Genomic DNA, 20574 nt, shown 5'->3' on the forward strand with positions numbered 1-20574 from the left:
CCAACTATTTTATGCTGTTTGTTGAATGGATCTTTTGCCCTTATCAGGATTTTTGCTTCTTTTTTGCAGGATGATCATGAGAGCTGTGGTTCCAGTTCCACCAGCCGCAGCAACACTGACAGTGCCAAGTCTCCAGTGAAGCCAAGGAAGATGCAGCAGGCGGCCCCCACCGATCCGGACTTACCACCAGGTGAGCTCTGCATGATGGAAGAGGCAGACCCGGGACTAACAGCAGTCTTCTCACTCTGAGTCATTCAAAGAATACAATGGCAATTGCCAGCCTGCAATAATTGTCACTGGCATGTAGACTGTTCTTGTGTAACCAAAGAAAAAAAATGTGCGCTGTAAAGCAAAATGTATGAGCTATTGTTGGTACTTAACAATGAGGTCCACATGTAAAATTAAACTGAAAGTTGACTCTCCAGGGAAATATAAATTGTCCCATTCCTCTCCTGAACATTCCCACAATAGTAGCGCATGGCAAAACAAAACTACTTTCACCTGGTGGTCGTGTGATTGTTCCTAGTCATGTCTTGGGTGCCCCTTAATAATTTAAGGTGGGTACACACGTCAGATAAAAGTCTTTGGAAAATGAAAGATCACAGACCAATTTTACCCCCCTTTCATGTAGTATGAGAGCCATACTCTACACAGTCTATTCTATGGAGCTGAACTCCCCATCAGACAAAAATCTTTGCAAGATGCTGCACACAAAGACCGCTGTATACATGCAACAGATCAGTATCTGAAAAAGATCTGTTCCTGCAAAAGATCCATTCCTGCAAAACGCATTCACAGTCTATGATATCTGCAGACCTCATACACACCTTGTTTAACGGACAATTATCTGTAGATCAGATCCACCAGGTTGGATCTCCAGAGCGGCAGATAATTGGCTAATCTGCAGATGAATGTCCATTAAACAAGGTGTGTATGGGATCTACAGATATCATAGACTATGAATGCATTTTGCAGGAATGGATCTTTTGCAGGAACAGATCTTTTGCAGATACTGATCTGTTGAATGTGTACAGCATCTTTGTGTACAGCATCTTGCAAAAGATTTTTTTCTGATGGGGAGTTCAGCTTCATAGAATAGACTGTGTAGAGTATGGCTCTCATACTACATGAAAGGGGGTAAAATTGGTCTGTGATCTTTCATTTTCCAAAGACTTTTATCTGACGTGTGTACCCACCTTTAGACTTTCCAGCATCCTGTTAGTCTGAGCCACACCCCCTCTGATGATGTCTTGCTTTTAGGCCGAGAGGCATCCCATAGGGCCCTATGATAGGCTATGCTATTGACCTGGGACTCGGCCAGAACCCCATCTACATTTGGGTAGGAATGAGCTCAAGGACAAGTGTCAGCCGGTCACGATCTGCATATGACTTCTGTCTGCGGAGCACAATGGGTCAGACTGTCCTACAACAGAAAAATGAAAAGAACCCCAGTGTAATTCCCATCAAGTCTGCAAAATAGGGTTGCCTGTCAATGTTACAGATTTTAGGTGCACTCATTCCAGTTTATATGGAAAGCTCATGGCTGTTTGTTTAAATGCTGTCTTGCATTAAAATGCATAAACGGTTAGCATCCTGAATGTGCTTAAAAAGGTAGCGCTGATCTACATAACTACATTATACTACATTATAATTGTATTACTGACCAAAGTCTCATTTGAAAGCTCTTATTTTACCTTTAGCTTATAATATAAGCGCTTAACTCTGCTATACTTATAGAAAACTAGCTACAGTGTGTGCTGATTTTTGTAAGAAGAAGGCGTATCTAACTACTTCCCTACTCCTTCTACAGTCTTCCTTACCTCTGTTCTTCTAAGTTACACTTCAGTATCATTCTTATGCAGATCTTACCAACACTTCAGCAAACATTAGGAGTATGGATTAATGTTGTCATTTAGTGTATACACAACTATATTACAAGGCCAAGCTGAAACTGGTAAATGTTGTCAGATCTCTAATGTATTCTGACACAATAAAGTTGCAGTGAAACGGCCACATACCAATTTGATCTGGCCACATGATCCAAGTTCTTATGTTCCAGACAATGCTATCTAAGAAGCAAAACAAAAGTTTGCCTTCTTAAAACAGAAGTTATTTGCGATTATTCAGATTGGGGTGAGCATATAATTTCTCCCTCGACGCATCACTGCTGAAATATGCAAATCATCCTTTATTGTCCTTGTAAGCTAAACACATCTCCAAAACCCCTGGAATGCAATGATGTGTCATCTTATTAATTGTACAGAGCCACAATAATGCAACATGCATACAGACTATTTCGAACTGGTTGATCCTCATCAGTGCATGGCATGGATTAATGTGGCTCTACGGGGACTTGAAGCACCCAGAGTTACAGATTACCCAGCAAGCTCATGGTGAACCCGAACTCCTAGGAGTGTGTAAGGGGGCTACAAAGGACCAAAAAGCCCTCTTACTAAAATGTTTTCTTGGAAGAGATACTGTGTAGGCTGTGAACCCATGCAACTGTTTAGCCCGCAAACCTGGGGTTTACAGGCAGCATAATGCTGTCCATCTCAGCACTGGTGTCTGAGTGGAGTTGCTCAGCAATGAGTAGACCACTGCTTTCTAGATAATTGTCTTCCAGCATTCTTTGCAACATAACTGCAGCAAATACGATAGCTGTGCGGGTTTCAGAATACTGGGCCAGATGTAAAATGGTAGTAAAGTTTTTATTTATAAAAAAAAAAAGACACAAAAAAACCCCACACTTGGCAATTTTGACAATAACCTATGTGTACTGGTTACTCATTTTGACTGCTCCTGTGCACTCTTTCTCTAACCCTCCATAAGATGACACTAGGGCCAGAGGCCAGACAAGGTTAGCTGAAAGGCCATAGCATGGTGGAGAACTGAAAGTGGGATGTTTTCATTTTGGCAGCTTCTCACAATGGGGCCTCCTGTATTCCCGGCCCTGAGACGTGTTTCCACCATCCTGACTCCTCCACTCCATGTTTATTATGATTTAACACTGCCATGGCGGCTCCAGGATGATAGAATAATAGAGATGATTCTGAAAAATTGCTCTTTGGGGATCTTCTGCGCCTTTCATGTGATTTATTGCAGGTCTTAATTAAAATGTGTTATCCAAGTTAGCAGGAATTAGCTTCTCTGCCAACTGCCAAATTCTTTTATATTGTCCATGGATATAGTATAGAACTGTATGTATTGATCAGATTGCCCAGGAAGCTCATGGTGAACCAGAACTCCCAGGAGTGTGTGAGGGGCTGAAAGAGATTAAAAAGCTTACTTACTAAAATGCTATGTAAAGCAGAATTTGCCTTCTTAAAACAGAAGGTATTTGCGATTATTCAGATTGGAGTGAGCATTTGATGTCTCCCACAATGCACCACTACTGAATATACAAATCCTCTTTTTTGTCCCTGAAAGCTAAACACACCTCCAGAACCGCTCGTATACAATGATGTGTCAGCTTGTTAATGTTACAGAGCCAAACTAATCCAACATGCACTCAGACTGTTTCTGATTGGTTGATCCTCATCAGTTCATGGCATGGATTAATGTGGCTCTATGGGGTAGGACTTAAAGAGACACTGAAGCGAAAAAAAAAATATGATATAATGAATTGGTTGTGTACTATGAATAATTACTAGAAGATTAGCAGCAAAGAAAATATTCTCATACTTTTATTTTCAGGTATATAGTGTTTTTTCTAACATTGCATTATCCTATAATATGTGCAGATTACACAACACTCAGCATTCAAAATGAGTCTTTCAGAGCAGTCTGTGAAGTAATGACATCTCCTCTGCCAGAGGAAAAGTAAACAGTTCAATTACAGTTGAGATAATAAAAGTCAGATAACAGCCCTCTCCACGACCAAGTTAGTAGGAGAGCTTAATAGCTTTTTTGCATAGAGATAACAACTGGAGTTTCTCAACTCTTCCTGTACTGGAAACAATTAGACTGATGTATCTGATCTTAATGTTTTTTTTCTTAGCTGTACTACACATACAAATCATAGTATCATATTTTTTTTTTCGCTTCAGTGTCTCTTTAAAACACCCAGAGTTACAGATTGCCTTGTAAGTTCATAGTGAGCCAGATGATTTGCATATTCAGCAGTAAAGCATTGTGGAACACCTCAAAGCTCACTCCAACCTGAATAATCGCTAATACCTTCTGTTTTAATAAGGCAAACTTCTGTATTTTATTGCATGGATCGAATGATGAGAAAACAGCACCAATGGTGTCCTACAGTAGTGCCCAACCTTTTTTTGCCCGAGGGCCGCACTTCATATCAAGATAAATCTCATGGGCCAGAACACATGCATACAAAATGTCAGTGTAAAACCTTTCTCTAGTAACAGCTAACATGGTGTTGGAAAAGGAAAGAAAACGACAAACCAAGAATTGTTGAACTCACCATTTGATGCCCATTTTCTTAAAGCAAAGTTTGCAGCTGTCTTTTAGAAACTAATTTCTGAATAGGCAGATCAATGCAGCAATGGTAACAGAGTCCAGCAGTGGTACATGAGCATATGTGCAGAGGCAGATTAATGCAGCGATGGCAACAGAGGTACCTTGGTGTATGTGCAGAGGCATTGTGGGTGAGTCCCCCCCCCCACCCAGCACAGGTGCTGTGAGCTGCAGGAAGTTGCGGCCTACTATTCATCAGAAGCCGGGGTCTTCATTAGTCTGCGGGTGAAGGTCAGACTCGAACAGGTGTGATGTCACTGTCCCCTGAGATCAGGAGTGATGTCACTGTCCCCTGAGGTTCTGTTGCCAGAGCAGCGGCAAACTGTCAGGCAGAGGAAAGCCGGAGTTCGTGAGGAGCTAGAATCCGTGCTGAGGAGGATCAGGGATTGCGTTTTACATAGCGGGGAGAAGCTGACCTTTGTGGGCCAGGGTGTCCTGAGGAGGAGGATAAGGGATTGCATCATATGTACTATATACAAAGCGTACTCCCATGTCTGCCCATAGTGTCCTGAGGGAAAGGATCGGGGATTGCGTCATAGGTATGTACACAGCGTAGTCACGTTCTCTCCCTCGCGCTCCCCGCAGTAGCACTAGTAGTGAGAGACCATCGCCCATTGGTTGCTGCAGGAACCACTCTCCAATAGGAATCGGCTAATTCCTATTGGAGGGTGGTTCCTGCAGCAATCAATGGGCGACCGCCTCTCACTACTAGTGCTGCTGCAGAGAACGGGACTACGCTGTGTATACCCATGACGCAGTCCCCAATCCCCCTACTCAGAACACAGCAGGCAGACACGAAAGTACGCTTTGTATATAGTACATATGACGCAATCCCCTATACCACCGCGGGCCGCAAATGGCTGCGGGCAGTAGGTTGGGAACAGCTGGTGTACCGGATTACATCTGCTGCTTAGCTTGTTCAGCAGTGTCATTCTTAGTCAACCTTATGTAGTCTTCCTACAATACAGTGGAAAGTATGTGGTGAACATAGCACACATTATTATTATTATAATCATTAGGTCTAGTTCACACGGGCAATGGCAAGTTATTTTCTGCTGGCTGCGGCCCTCAGTTAAAAGCTGCCCATTCAAGTGAATGGCAGTTCTTGTTTCATACTTAAAGGGAACCTTAACTGAACGGGGGGTAAAGAGTTTTACTTACCTGGGGCTATTACCAGCCCCCTGCAGCAGTCCTGTGCCCTCGGCGCCGCTCTGGAATCCTCTGGTCCCCCGCTGTCACTTAGTTTTATTTTTGACGACTCACCAGTCGCCGGCTGCCATGCGTATTATTGGACGCATTCACCAATGCGATTAGCGCTATTGCGGACCGCAACGCGTACAAAAATACGCGTTGCCGCATATCTACGCGTGCGGAATGCGGCAACGCGTATTTTTGTACGCGCTGCGGTCCGCAATAGCGCTAATTGCATTGGTGAATGCGTCTATTAATACGCATGGCGGCCGGCGACTGGTGAGTCGTCAAAAATGAAACTAAGTGACAGCGGGGGACCAGAGGATTCCAGAGCGGCGCCGAGGGCACAGGACTGCTGCAGGGGGCTGGTAATAGCCCCAGGTAAGTAAAACTCTTTACCCCCGTTCAGTTAAGGTTCCCTTTAACATCATATGAGCGAATGCTGCATTCCGATCCCGATTTTTTTTTTTCCTGTCAGTTCAACCAGCTCTGGAAGCAACATTTAGCTTGCAGGGTCACTTACCACCGCATCTCCGGGTCTTCCTTTTGGGGTGAAAAACATTGATTGCTGCCGAAAGCCGTCAAATGCTTTTCTGCACCCTTACAAAAGAACATTTAACAGAGACGTCACGTTACGGGACGCTGGCATTGGCCTGTGTCAACCAGCCCTTATTGTTGTGTATTTTAGTGCTGATATCTTCTTCTGTTCATGGCCACATTAAAGACACATATAAATCTCAGATATTTTCATCTTTTAGGCTTATTTAGGAGAATTGTATGAATAATAAAAACGTTTTAAAATAATTTCTCTGTCGCTAGAACAGGTAAAGAACTGCCTTCAGAAGATCAGATGTAGCAGAATGGGGAAAATGTATTTTCCACTTGACTATATAAAATAAACGAATGAAATAAATGATTGTATCTATCTTTCTTCTCCTAAAAATTACTTTTTAAGATATTCCACAGTTTTATTTTGTTTAAATCTACTTTTTAAGTTTTAACTGTTTTTATTGTTTTTGCTCAATGACACATTCATTAAAGTATGCCAAAGCTAACATCTATAAACTGACCCTTTTTATCTCTTTCCTGCTCTCAGAAGCCATTTTCTGCTAGGAAAGTGTTTTATAGTTGGTATTTCTTATCAGTGAGGGTCACACTGTAGTCACTTCCCGTCTGAGTCAGGACTGAGTCAGCCACCTATATACCTCATATTTAACTCTTTCAGGCAAAGAAAGAAAAAGAACACAGCATAGTTATTTGTGTGCTAGGCACTGTACATACCCATGTCTATCTCATCATGTCACATGTTACCTCGGGTATCGTTTAAAGTGAACCAGAGACGAAGCACCCTCGTGTATTTTACCATATATATCAGTGGGAACATTAGAGAAAACGCCTACCCTGCTCTCTTTTTCATTCTGCACTGGTCAGCCTGCTTGTTATCAACCCTGATAAAATCCCAGACTGAGCATTCAGTCTGGTTTTGCTCAGGAATCCTTATAGCTGAGTCTGTCTTCTCTGATGACTTTTCAAGCTCAAACCTGCCCCTTGTAGCTCTGCTGTACTGACTCTGCTATAATGATTCCTGAGCAAAGCCAGACTGTATGCTCAGTCAGAGATTTTATCAGGGCTGAGAAGAAGCAAGCTGAACAGTGAAGAATGAAACAGAGCAGGGTAGGTGTTTAATCTAATGTTCCCACTGATATATATGGTAAAATACATGAGGATGCTTCATCCTGGTTCACTTTAATTTGGTTATTGCCTAAGGCATTAAATGCGCTAAAAGGATATTTTGGCAATTGATCCTAGGTCAATATTGTACACGATAAAGATCGCCACAGTCTCTAATCGTTTTAATATTCATGTCGGTCCATGTAGTAAAGGTTTTCGTGGATTAGGAGTTAAGGTAATCTGAAAGTGTCAAAAATAAGGATTAATGTACATTTAAATTATTTTTATATCTAAAACTATGCCATAACTCCCAAACTGAAAATAAAAGCCAGTAATCTCTAACCTCCCCCGCATGACATTCCCTGTGGGAGTGCAGCATGGTCACTAAGTGCATGCCTGGGCATACGTTTTGGTCTAGCACTTTCGATGCAGAAACGTTTGGACCAGGAATCCAGACTTTTTGTAGGAGTGCAGTTTTGTTATAGTTCTTTATAATAGGCAAATTCACTCCCCAATTACTCCTGTGCTGCTATAATGTAGATCTTCTGATCTGCCCACACTTATTTCCCCATATTAAGCTTAAAAATATTTAATAGATATATTTTTAGGGGATTTAAAATGGTGAGTGTTTGAATATATTAAAGTGAACCTAAATTGAATTAAGAAAAAATAAAGTTTATCTTTCCTGGGGCTTCTACGAGCTGATCCTACGGTTGCCCAGAGCGCACGTTTTGATGCGCAGCACCGTCCGCGCTTCTCTTAAAGAGAACCCGAGGCGGGGTTCTCACAACGAAATCCCCATACAGAGGCTTGGTCTGCCTATAGAGCCCAGCCTGTTGCTATCTAGATCGCCCCTAAGCCCCCCCTCTGCGCTCAGGGAGACCCCATAAATCACATCCGTGCTGCGTGGGCTATGTTTGCCTTTGTAACGTCAGTCTCCGCTCTCCCCCGCCTCCTGCAGAGCTCCGGTTCGCCCACGTCCCTTCCCTCCAATCAGCGGGGAGGGAAGGGATGCAGGCGGGGAACGGAGCGATGCAGGAGGCGGGGGAGAGCGGAGACTGACGCTACAAAGGAAAACACAGCCCGCTCTAACAAGCTGCGTGTCAGCAGCACGGCTGTTATTTATGGGGGGATTGCAGAGCGCAGGGGGGGCTTAGGGGCGATCTAAATAGCAACAGAGGCTGGGCTCTATAGACAGACCCAGCCCTCTGTATGGGGATTTTATTCTCAGAACCTAGCCTCGGGTTCTCTTTAATTGCGCTCCCATAGAAAAAAAATCTCAACTGCGCGTGTGCAGAAAGCTACCAATTTTATTTCAGATTTAAACATTTACAAAGTACTTTAGATTGAATGTTTTATTGTTTCTGCTCAATGGCAGGCTATTAAGTGTCTCAGAGTTGAAATATATGAACTATTGACCTTTTTATACATTTCCCCCTGTCCTCAGAAGTTGTATTCTGCCAGGAAAACTCTTATGGTTGTAATTTTCTTATTAGTAAGGTTTACTATATTCCCAACGAGGTACCAACGTGGCAGAGGCTGTCACTTCCATGCCCAAAAATTAAATCTTTCCGGCAGCAAAATAAAAAAAAATGTAAAACGGCCTAGGTATTATTTTGCACTGTACATACACGTTTATCTCATGTCTCATGTCCCCTTTGGTACACTAGTCCGTACGTTGAACTCACTGGACAAAATAGATGAAAGTAATTGAAACGAATAAAAAAAACTGGAACTTTAACATATATTAGTAAATCCAATCTTATTAGTATTCATGATATTATTATTCTTATTTTTTATTTTATGGTGGAATAATATTTGAGCCTATTCCAGATTTCCTTTTGAAAGCTGAGAGCCAGTATAACTTCAACCCGTGCCTTTTTAAAGAATGACTTTGGTGTTTTAATTTTTTTAGTTGTTTTTCCTGGTGCAAATAGAAGTCCTGCTTGTCAACTGATTTTATTAAGCATTTACTTAAAATGAACCTTTTGTTTGGTTAAAAATTGTCCTTTTTTACTTGCCATGTACTTAGACAAATAGAGACAGAAAATGGGTATCAAGTTTCAGATGGACTCCTTATAGTGACTAGAGTTATAAATTACCCTCTACATCCTTAGTGTCAAGTCATATGGTTCATATCACTGGGAGAGGAGGTCAAGTAAACACTTAAATACCAATACACAGCTCTACAAAAGCTGCCCCATGGCTGTATGTTTGCACTTGACATGTGTCTGCCTTGAACCTTTGCAATAAGTAGCTCAAAATGGATTCACTTGAATTTATTATATTCTATTGACTCTCACTAGTTAGACCTAGTATGTGTGTGGGAGTATATATACTGTATGCATGTATATAGATATATATATATATACATACATTACATACAGTATTATTATTATTTATTAGATTTAAAAAGATGTAAATGTGTGTGTGTGTGTGTGTGCAAAAGTTTGGGCACCCTTGTTAATCGTCATGATCTTCCTGTATAAATCATTGGTTATTACGATGAAAAATGTAAGTTAAATATATCATGAAATTACGCAAAAACTTATGCAAAATTGCAAAAATACTGTTCCTGATTAAGTTTACAAATGAATTACAATTACGATTTTTCCACAAATTTTACATTACAATTTTGCATCGTAGTGGCAAATTACAATGTGAAACTACAATTATGCAAAATTTGTGCTCATCACTCATCCTATGACCATGTTGATGTTGGGGGATGCGATTTTCGCGTCACTGTATTAATGGGTGGCTTCAAATCGGGAAACATGAGACTAACACAAGAAACAAAGTTTATACATTGGTTCAAAACTGTAGAAGATGGTTTAAACAAGGACTCTAACTTCTTGTGCTGGTACGATGGGTTTTAAATGCCACAATTATTTTAATTTTTCTATCTTTTCAATTATATTTGTGCCATATGCTGTGTAAGATGGTGTTTACTGTCACTATTCATTTTATTTGCTTTCATGTGCTGGCTTTAAATGCCACAATTCTCTTAAGTTTAGAATTAATGGTGCATGTAACCAGCCCAGTTACAATTTGAACTCGGAATTTACGATGTCTCCCCATCACCAGAGTCTGCTTTATGTCATGTTGAGGGAACTGTTGATCTTATCAATTTAGCCAGGATGCCTGGGAAAGCCTCCTCAGTAACAGTTGGGGCATCTAATTACATTTATGTTTGCTAAAGAATGTTTCTCCTCTGTATGTCAGTGTATATAAGCTGTGTTTTTCAGTTCTGGTCAGGAACCAGTCCGACGAAGGCTTTTTATAAGCCGAAAGCTCACTGTTTATCCATCTCTAAGTTAGCCAATAAATTGTATCGTCCTGATTCAAAACTCCTTGCAAATATCATATAGGAGACACGCACAGTGATATTTGATAAGTAAAATGAAGTTTATTGCATTTACAGAAAGTGTGCATCAATTGTTTAAATAAAATTAGGCAGGTTCATACATTTGTCATTTTATTGATTCCAAAACCTTTAGAACTAATTATTGGAAATCAAATTGGCTTGGTAAGCTCAGTGACCCCTGACCTACATACACAGGTGAATCCAATTATGAGAGAGTATTTAAGGGGGCCAGTTGTAAGTTTCACTCCTCTTTTAATTTTCTCTGAAGGGTAGCAACATGGGGGTTTCAAAACAACTCTCAAATGACCTGAAGACAAAGATTGTTCACCATCATGGTTTAGGGGAAGGATACAGAAAAGCTGTCTGAGTGGTAAGAACAGAACATCCCCTCCCTACCCTCAACATTTGGATTGAATAGGAGGTTTGAGTGCTGAGATATCAGGTCTAATGCTAGGTACACACCATACAATTTTGTGTTAGATAGATAGTTCGATAGATCATTTCCTATATTAGTTTCAATTGTTTTACCGCTCAATTTCTCATAGAGGTGAATGGAAATTGATTAAAAAAAAAAGAGAATCGAGTGAGAATTCGACCGGAAAATCAAATCAAAAATCGATCAAACGGATAAGTGACCGAAAAAACTAATCGTGTGTACCTAGCATGAAATAACCACACCATAATGTAATACTGTAGAAAATTTGATCAGACCCCGGATCAGACATAGACATAAACAGCAGAAAATACCCCAGTGAGAAAACCAGTCTTTTTTGCACTGAAAATCGTGGCTAAATTTTGGTGCAATTGTAGTAAAGCAGTGTCTATTTTGCAGTGATTTTCAGTGTGAAACAGGGCCCTAAGCGATCTGGATAAACGTAGGTATCGGTATAAGGAAAAAGGGTCCTGTCCTCAACTAAGGGAATAAATAAAAATACCCCTCTAGCTTTGTATGCCTGTAGTAAACATGATTCCTCTCATGTTGCATGTGGCGTTTTTTCTACACCACACTGACTGGGTTTGAAGATTTTTTTTTTTTCCTTTTATTCTTCACTTCTTGTTTTCCTGAAATCACACTCCTATTTTTTTTTTATTTTTTTTTATCATTTAATAAAAAAAAAATTCCCTTCCTTTAAAGTTAAATCATGCCTGCGCTGTCACGTCTTCCAGTACTAGGTGGAATGGACCTACACAACACTGGCTGTTTACAAGAAAACGTAGGAAACTGAGATGCAGCTGCAGGGACCCTGGCTTGCTAATAAATATTCTAGCTGCATTTTTCCCACCCTGAGCACTAGTTCTCCATAGGGGAAAGAGTGAAACAAAGTTGGAAAAGATTTGGAAAATAAAGCATACAGCACTTCTTAAATCACTGCTAATGCCTTGGACAGAAATGGTTGCTTGACTACTTGAGTCATACAGTTGTGTGCTGTGTGAACACTGATGCACACGATGGGAAATATTTATAGATGCAGGCTTGCCACAAATTTCATTTTGTAATATAATATCTCCAGCATGCCGCTGGTTTCTTTTTTTTCCCCTCTTGATTCTACAAAGTGAATTTTTGATCGCTTGCGTATGTTTGTGTGTTTTGTTTAAAAGTATCTTTAGATAGTTATGTATGGAATGCTTACGTTAAAGTGGAACTGAACTCTTGCACAGGACAGAAGGAAAACATGAAGAAATGCACCCTGTATGTATTTAGAGAGTTTAGCCTGTAGAATTCCATCTCATCTGTGACTAATCATGAGGGTTATTTGATCTCTCAGCTCTGTCAGCTGACTGCATCAGCAGAGCAGCTAATTTGTAAACATAGGATGTTAACCCTTTGTCTGCTTCCATGAAAGCAGGAAGGAGACACTCTGAGAATTTATTGCAGGATTAGTATCCATTTTTTACAAATGTTTTTCTTTAAAGATTATTATGCTGTTGCTTATCTTTTAGAGCAGAGAGGCAGTTTTGAGTTCAGGTCCGCTTTAAGAAAAGTTTTTCTTCAAAACTGGAGTTTGTGTTAGGGGTCTGAGATACGAGTAAAAGTTTTTCAGCTCGTGGGATAGTTGAATATAGCCAATTAATGCACACACTGTTTTTATTTTCTTTTCTCTTTATTTTTTTAGGTTATGTGCAGAGCCTAATAAGACGTGTTGTCAACAATGTTAATATTGTGGTAAATAACTTGATTTTGAAGTACGTAGAAGATGACATTGTCCTGTCAGTCAATATTACCTGTGCAGAATGTTACACGGTGGATGAGTTCTGGGACCGAGCTTTCATGGATATATCTGGTGAGTATAACTTCTAATTAAGGAAATCATGCATTGGCATGAATCCTGAAACATCTAAAAGCGCATAGTTATTGCCTTTAGTAACTAAATGTAACTAAGCGGTGGCTGGATGGTGTACTGGTTAAGGGCTCTGCCTCTGACACGGGGGACCAGGGTTCGAATCTTGGCTCTGCCTGTTCAGTAAGCCAGTAATTCAGTAAGGAGTTCATTGGGCAAGACTCCCTAACACTGCTACTGCCTACTGAGTGCGCTCTAGTGGCTGCCTCGCAAGCGCTTTGAGTCCGACAGGAGAAAGGCGCTATACAAATACTGCCATTATTATTATTATTATTATTATTATTATAAATAAGACAACCAGGTTAACTTGTTCTGAACCCAACAAGAACTTAATTCATTATTATTTTGGTATCAGGATAAAAGGGCGCTGACAGCTAGTGGACGAAATGGGGGCTCTAATGCAAATATTAACAGTATGAAAAAAGCAGATAAAAGGGCGCACGTTAAATTTCGTTAATAACATTAGCACATTAAAGTTTTTAAAGTATATTCTAGTTTTAGAAGCTTGCAACGGTATCGTTTTTGTCATGTCGTTTGTATGTACAGTTTTTACGTTTTTAAGATATTCTAGTTTCTATGTGTAAAAGGATGATTCTGCAGGGGGAGTGGTTAGGGTTAGCCCCCACCCAGGGGTGGTTAGGCAAAACCGAGGGGGGAGGGGGGTGTTAAGGTTGGGCACCACCAGCCTGTGGTTAGGCTTAGGGACCACCAGGGGGAGTGGTTAGTTTTAGGCACCAGCAGGGGAGGCTTCTGTGTGAAAGTAGGGTTGAGTTAAGCTGTGTTGTTGAAATAAGTTACGATTTTTAATGTCAATTCCTGTCTGTTTTTAAACTGTATTTACCATTAACCAATTTTATTAACGATGTTTTTCCTTATTGAGATTTCGTAATCCACCGGCGCCATTTCGTTATCCACCGTTATACAGCAGGGCCCTTGTTTCCTGGCGCCCTTTTTCATGCACGCATTATTTTTACTCTTTATTATCTAGTAAATTGTAAAGGTGTAATAAATAAGGTGAAACCAGCAAGATCAGACTTTGAAACACATTTGCTTTGATATGTACTGGAAATGTATTATGGTAATGAGTTAAATATAATGAAAGGTAATGCGTAAGAAAAATGCAGTGCTTTAGGACCACGTTAGTTTTTCTGTTGATTGTACAGACATTATTTCACACCTTGGCAGTCATTGATTTGTTTGCTTCTCATGCAGGTACCGAACTGGTTCTTAGGAAAGTCATTAATTTTTCTGACTGCACAGTTTGCCTTGACAAGCGCAATGCAAGTGGGAAGATAGAATTTTACCAGGATCCGCTTCTGTACAAGTGTTCCTTCCGGACCCGGATGCACTTTACCTACGACAGTCTTAATTCTAAAATGCCAGCTTTGATCAAGGTAATTGTTTTATACTGTTCAAATCTATCCTAATAAACATAAGTTAGTTTCAGTCAGATGCCTTTTTTTGTTCCGTTGTGCATTTCTTTACTAGTTCAAGTGACTTCTTTACCTAAAATAACGCAGTAACCAAGCAGCTCGGGGTGACCCAAAAAAACCACAAGAAGAGCATAGGGGGACTAAAAGAGACCAAAAAGCCCTCATACTAAAAAGCGATGCATTGCTTTGCTTTTTAGTAGAAGGGCTTTTTGGTCTATTTTAGTCCCCTATACTCTCCTTGTGGTTTTGGGTCACACTGAGCTGCTTGGTTACTCTGTTGTACTAGTCTAAACCCTATCCCATAGAGCCATATCAATCCCTGCCATGCACTAGGGAGGACCAAAACTCTGAAACAGGCTGTCTGCATGTGGATTTGATGTGGCTGTGTAATATTTAAAGCTATAGGCTTGCTAGACACTAGCGGTTCTGGATGCTAACTTGGCTTTCAGGGGCATAAAGAGATAATTTGCATATTCAGTAGTGGTGCATTGTGGGAAACCACAGATGTTCACTTAAAGCTGAATTATTTTAAATACCTTCTGTTATAAGAAGGCAAACCAACCTAAGCATTATGTAAAATAAGGTGAAGGCAAGGGCAGTTTTCCCACTGTAAGCCCTTTGCTAGATTTTGTGAATCGTTTGTGTTCCTCAAAGAGCGAGGAGACTGGCTCTATAATGTAAATCACAATTGTTGCTTCCTTTAGTGCAATTTGATTTACACACATCAGTCCTACTGCTTTTTCTTTAAAGGATTGAGCTAGTGTAGAAAATATAGGCACCCAAGAAAATCGCAGATGAAGCACGGTGTGTTATTTTATTATCATTTACTCATAAAAACTTGCAAAAATGCATTTTTTCCTAATCCAGTGGAATATTGCTCACACAATAAGAACAAAATCCAGAAAATGGTGTTGACAAAAAATGCATGCTGGGAAATTGTAAGAATGATGAAATAAAATTGCGCTGCATTTGCGGATTGAGGTTTGTGACTTGCAGTGGAAAACAGCACTTGGGTAAAGGTGCATACATATCCATTAAAGTGCACAACCGACGACATGACTGACCCTATGGCAAGCTGTTTACCTGACTTGTATTTTCCGCGCACCAACCAACTGAACAACCATCTCATTTACATGCTGCATGCGGAAGCGAAATGGTGGACTGCATGACATTCAACGCTAGGGCCCATCATTCAATCACCGGTTTACACACGTGGCCAACTGTACAAGATCAGCCCAAGATTTGTGTGAGTTGATCCTCTGGATGGATTGTGTACACTGCCTGTTATCAGTTCCCCGTCTTCTCATTTGCACGCTTACACACGCCCAACTATCATCCAACTGACCAAAATCAGGTGACAAGCAGGCGGATTTATTGGAATTTTGTACAAGCCTTAAGGTTTACAGTATATTTACAAATAATTCAGTTACTGTGTTGATCCTTAGGCTACTTTTACACGGGGTCTTGAGTCAGACATTAAAGGGGAACTGAAGAGATAGCTATATGGAGGCTGTCATGTTTATTTCATTTTAATCAATAACAGTTGCCTGGCAGCCCTGCTGGTCTATTTCTCTGCAGTAGTATCTGAATAAAACCAGAAACAAGCATGCAGCTAGTCTTGTCAGATCTGACTTTAAAGTCTGAAACACCTGATCTGCTGAATGCTTGTTCAGGGGCTATGGCTAATAGTATTAGACTCAGAGGATCAGCAGGGCTGCCAGGCAACTGGTATTGATTAAAAGGAAATAAACATGACAGGCTCCATGTAGCTCTCTCTTCAGTTCCCCTTTAAAAGTGGTATGTTGACATTGGTGCATTAGAAGTGAGGTGCATTAGATCCATTGGCATATGCAGTGCGCTACTGTATAATGTGTGTACCAACAGCAGCAATGATGGATACGTTTAATTGGCTGTATGTGACTCAACCCGTGCATATCGTGCGGTGCCAACTTTCCTCTCTGTTGTGTTCCTATTTTAACAGGGAAAGAAACACACATTTCCCAGTGTGAAAGGTACACTTATTAGGCAGATATTACCAGTTCTGATGATATGTCTGGAGGCGTTTGTCTTTGATATATCTGGATAAAGATGTTAGAGCTGCAGTACCTTATCAATAAATGTTGGCAAAGCTTCTCTACCATTTATAGGATTCATTGTTCTATTTGGCATGGAAGGCCTCTTTTATGCATTTTTGAATAGGGTTTCAACTGTGCCCAAAGTCTGTGCCTTGCTATTTTCAAGATTGTCCCTTCTTGCTAGTTGTTAAGAGACCACAGTGTCCCAGTCTGTGCAGGGAGGGTATCCACATCAACATTTACCTATTACTTACACACTCTAAAAGTATTACGCACCTTTCATGAGATACATTGAAAGAGGAACATCTGGATTGGTTTCAGTTACCATAGGCTTAATGTTGCCTTTAGTATGGGCAGCACAGTGGCGTAGTGGTTAGCACTCTCGCCTTGCTGGGTCCCCACTTTGCATCCCTGCCAGGTCCCTATCTGAACAGAGTTTGTATGTTCTCCACGTGTCTGTGTGGGTTTTCTCTGGGCTTCCTCCCACATCCCAATAACATACAGATAAGCTAATTGGCTTTCCTAATAATTGGCCCTAGATTATGGTGGATATATGACTACTGTAGGAATTATAATGTAAAGGGCACAGTTAGTGACACAATTATATACTTTGTAAAGTGCTGCGGAAGATGTCTGTGCTATATGAATACTAAAAACTAGTAAATTACCTGTATATATAAATGTAGTATAATAAACTCCCTTTATAGTAAACTTCAAGGGACCTGGCCAAGTAGTTTACTAGAACATAATTGCCATACATTGAAGATTCTACTGAATCTAACCTTTTTTAAACTCAATGACTTGAAGGTGGATGTCTTATTTATGGGATTGGATGAGGTGATCATCACAGATCAGAGATTTATAACTACAGTTTCTCATCTGCCATCATCCTGATCAATACATAGACAGTGTTGTTCCCACAATTTTTTTCCAGCCGGGTGGCATGTAAAAGTAGCCGGGTGGCGCAATATGAGAGAATATGGGGCCAGTGCTTCTGTGCGCAACTCTGCTTATAGCATAGGAGGAGATGAGCCGATCACAGCCGGGTGCTCACCAAAACTAGTCGGGTGGAGCACACAGCTAAAAGGGCCTGGGGAGAACACTGCATAGATGTTGGTTTTGGTTAGACCTTAATCTTGGAGCTGAATTGGCTGTTTTTGTGTTTTAGATCCACACTATGGTGGACAGTCTGAAACTGTCCCTCACTGACCAGCAACTACCGATGTTCATCCGCATAATGCAGTTGGCTATTGCTCTGTATTATGGTGAAATCGGGAACTCAAAAGAAGAGGCAGAGGATCCTCCCAGCCATACCAAGGACACAGTCGTTAACATACCTGGTGAGTACTACTTCTGTTGGCTGTTGAGTCAGAAAATAATGAAGCAGAGACTGATTTTCTGGACTTATTAAAAATACTGGAAATACAATTGATGCAGAAATGTACAACCAATATAATTAATATTATTTGGGGTTAAAAATATTTAAATTGCCATATTCCATTCAGACAGGAGATAGGTGCTCAAGGTCATTCTCCTAGATACATGATACAGATGCCAGTCTCTTCTTATAGTTTTAGGAGATGCCTATTCTCATCTTCCTGAATTTATGCAGAAAGTGGTCTTAAGTGCATCATGAAGATTTCACACCACAGGCCTGTGAAGTCAGATCTTCTGTTTTTTTTTTTTTTTTTTTTAAAGTCAACTTATTGTCAAGTACGCACATATAACTGAATTTTTTGGACTATAAGACTCACTTTTTCTTCCCCATAAGTGGGGAAAAAAGTCACTGCGTCTTATAGGCCAAATGCAGGGAGCTCCTGACTTGTGAACGCTTGCCAATACGAGCCTCCACCCCGCCGCAATGTCGGCGACTCCCTGTACTGTGCCCATGCAGGGGAGGACACGGGGACAAAAGGAGGGCACAAGATGGACACATGGGGGACAGAGGAGGACACAGGGAGACATGAGGTACAAGGAGGCATGAGGTACAAAGGGGACATAATCTACAAGATTCCCCTTTACCATGGGTGCATCAGGTTTAGTAAATAATTTTTCCCCTGGTTTTTGTCCTCTAAACCTAGGTGCGTCTTATGGTCAGGAGCATCTTAAAATCCCAAAAATACGGTATTTTTAACTGTATTTCCCTTAAATGTAGATTTGTAGAGCATTGTGTCCAAATGGTGGTGATCACCGTGACTTAATTAAGTACTCTGCACAACTCCGATGTCCCAAGTCCTATGCATTGAGTCACATTAATCCATGCCTTGTGCTCATGAAGGCAAAGTTATCCTGAAGCATCTGTCTGCAAGGTTGATTTGCGTATGATTGTAAGGTAATTACACTATGCGTATTGCACACAAGCAGTTCAGAATATTCGATTAGCTTTTGAGGGTCATAACCAAATGATTTGCATAGTCACTAAATGAGGAAAAAGTGATGCATCAAGGGAGTTCCTTCTCGCCCCCATAAAGCTGAAATATTTGAAAATCCTCAGTTCTAAAAAGAACCTGTAACAAAAAAAGCTCCCCTAGGGGGTACTCCCCTCGGGAGGGGGAAGCCTCAGGGTCCCAATGAGGCTTCCTCCTCCCCTGTAGCTGCAGGCAATCCAGCGCTGGCTCCCCCGAAGTGTCCGGCAATCCTCCCTTGAAAAGCGCTGATTTATTTACCCTTCCTGGCTTCAGCGGGGGCACTGTTGCGGCTCTCAGCACGGAGATAGGCGGAAATGGATGATCTCTGTCAGGTCTGCTCTACTATGCAGGCGCAGGAGACTTACGCCTGTGCAGTAGAGCAGGCCGACATCGATCGGCTATTTCTGCCTATCTCCGAGCGGAGAGCCGATATTGCGCCTGCGCTGGAGCTGGGAAGGTAAATATTTACATCCCTGCTGTTCGGGGAGCTTTATCGCCACCACCGTGGGACCGAGGAGGACGGGGGAAGCCTCAATAGGATCCGGGCGCTTTCCCTACCCGAGGTGAGTACCCCCCAGGGGAGGTTTTCTTTAAGAAGGCAGTTTTATATTTAGCATATTTTTTATTAGCAATGTTCTTAGTCGTTTTATCTCACATTTCAGGCTCATTCAGCTGTTGGAGTTGAATTTAGTAATTCCCATTGTGTCTCGAATGCCACAACAAAGTACAAACAGGATGGTTTTGAACTTTCAGGAGTGAGCTGCTGTTTGCAATGTAAAGAGCTTAGCAGAGATTCTCAGGCTTAATTACACTCAAACCCATGTTACAAATGGTCGATGAATGATTTCTCATCTGGTCCACTTGTGCACGCTATTGCTTAGCCATTCTTTTATATCAGATCTCAGATCTTTCCTCAGAGATGCTATAAAGTCCCAAGATTTACATGATTTACAATTACCCTCACGTATGCACAACTGGCTTAGATAGAAATAGCATTGTTACCTGCTTGTGTGGATATTATTATTATTTTATTTATCTATAGTATACACCAGCGCTGTATATTGTACAAATTAGACAATAGTGTGGAGCATAGATACATACAGTATGTAGTTCAACACTCTTTAAAACACTAGAGGGAAGACCTTGCCCTTGCAATATATCTGGAGTGGACTAGGGTGGAGACACTTGGGGAGGAGACTAGCAGGTAGAGGATAAGACATTGAGCCTCCAAGTGCATGACAGACAGGCTGTGGGAGAGGGTTCCAAAGGAGAGGTGGCACTCTTGAGAAGTCGTATATATTACAGATCAGAGTATATGTCCGATACGCTGATCGCCATTGGCCATCATCCCTGCTACTGCACTCGACTTCTCTTCTGCCGTTCTGACGATTTACTCCACCGTAGGGGCGCTGGTGCTAGACCGGATCCGGCATGGTATCACCCTATGTGGATCAAACTGATGGACAAACTCAGATGCCTTAATGCCCTCCAAGAGCACAGAGTGCAGCGTAATAAATATATTATGCCGGGAGTCGTGCAAAGGGGCGCAGCCACAGTACATGAGATGGTGCTGGCCGCTGCTGCTGATGCCTGGTACTGCCCCCATCCACTGATACT

The 20574-nt window shown here is 41.2% G+C and overlaps 1 protein-coding gene across 5 annotated transcripts in view; it reads left to right on the forward strand.

Annotated features, from left to right (window-relative positions):
• Positions 1-20574, forward strand: part of VPS13B (vacuolar protein sorting 13 homolog B) — a 1202086-nt gene that overhangs the window by 88272 nt on the left and 1093240 nt on the right. For all 5 annotated transcript variants that reach the window (XM_068237718.1, XM_068237720.1, XM_068237721.1 and 2 more), the window contains exons 4-7: positions 70-190; positions 12817-12984; positions 14254-14435; positions 17718-17889. In XM_068237718.1, coding sequence (XP_068093819.1) covers positions 70-190; positions 12817-12984; positions 14254-14435; positions 17718-17889 — 643 coding nt within the window. The remainder of the gene's footprint in view (positions 1-69; positions 191-12816; positions 12985-14253; positions 14436-17717; positions 17890-20574) is intronic.

The sequence above is a fragment of the Hyperolius riggenbachi genome, chromosome 5 (genome assembly GCF_040937935.1).
Source record: "Hyperolius riggenbachi isolate aHypRig1 chromosome 5, aHypRig1.pri, whole genome shotgun sequence".
Taxonomy (NCBI): Eukaryota; Metazoa; Chordata; class Amphibia; order Anura; family Hyperoliidae; genus Hyperolius; species Hyperolius riggenbachi.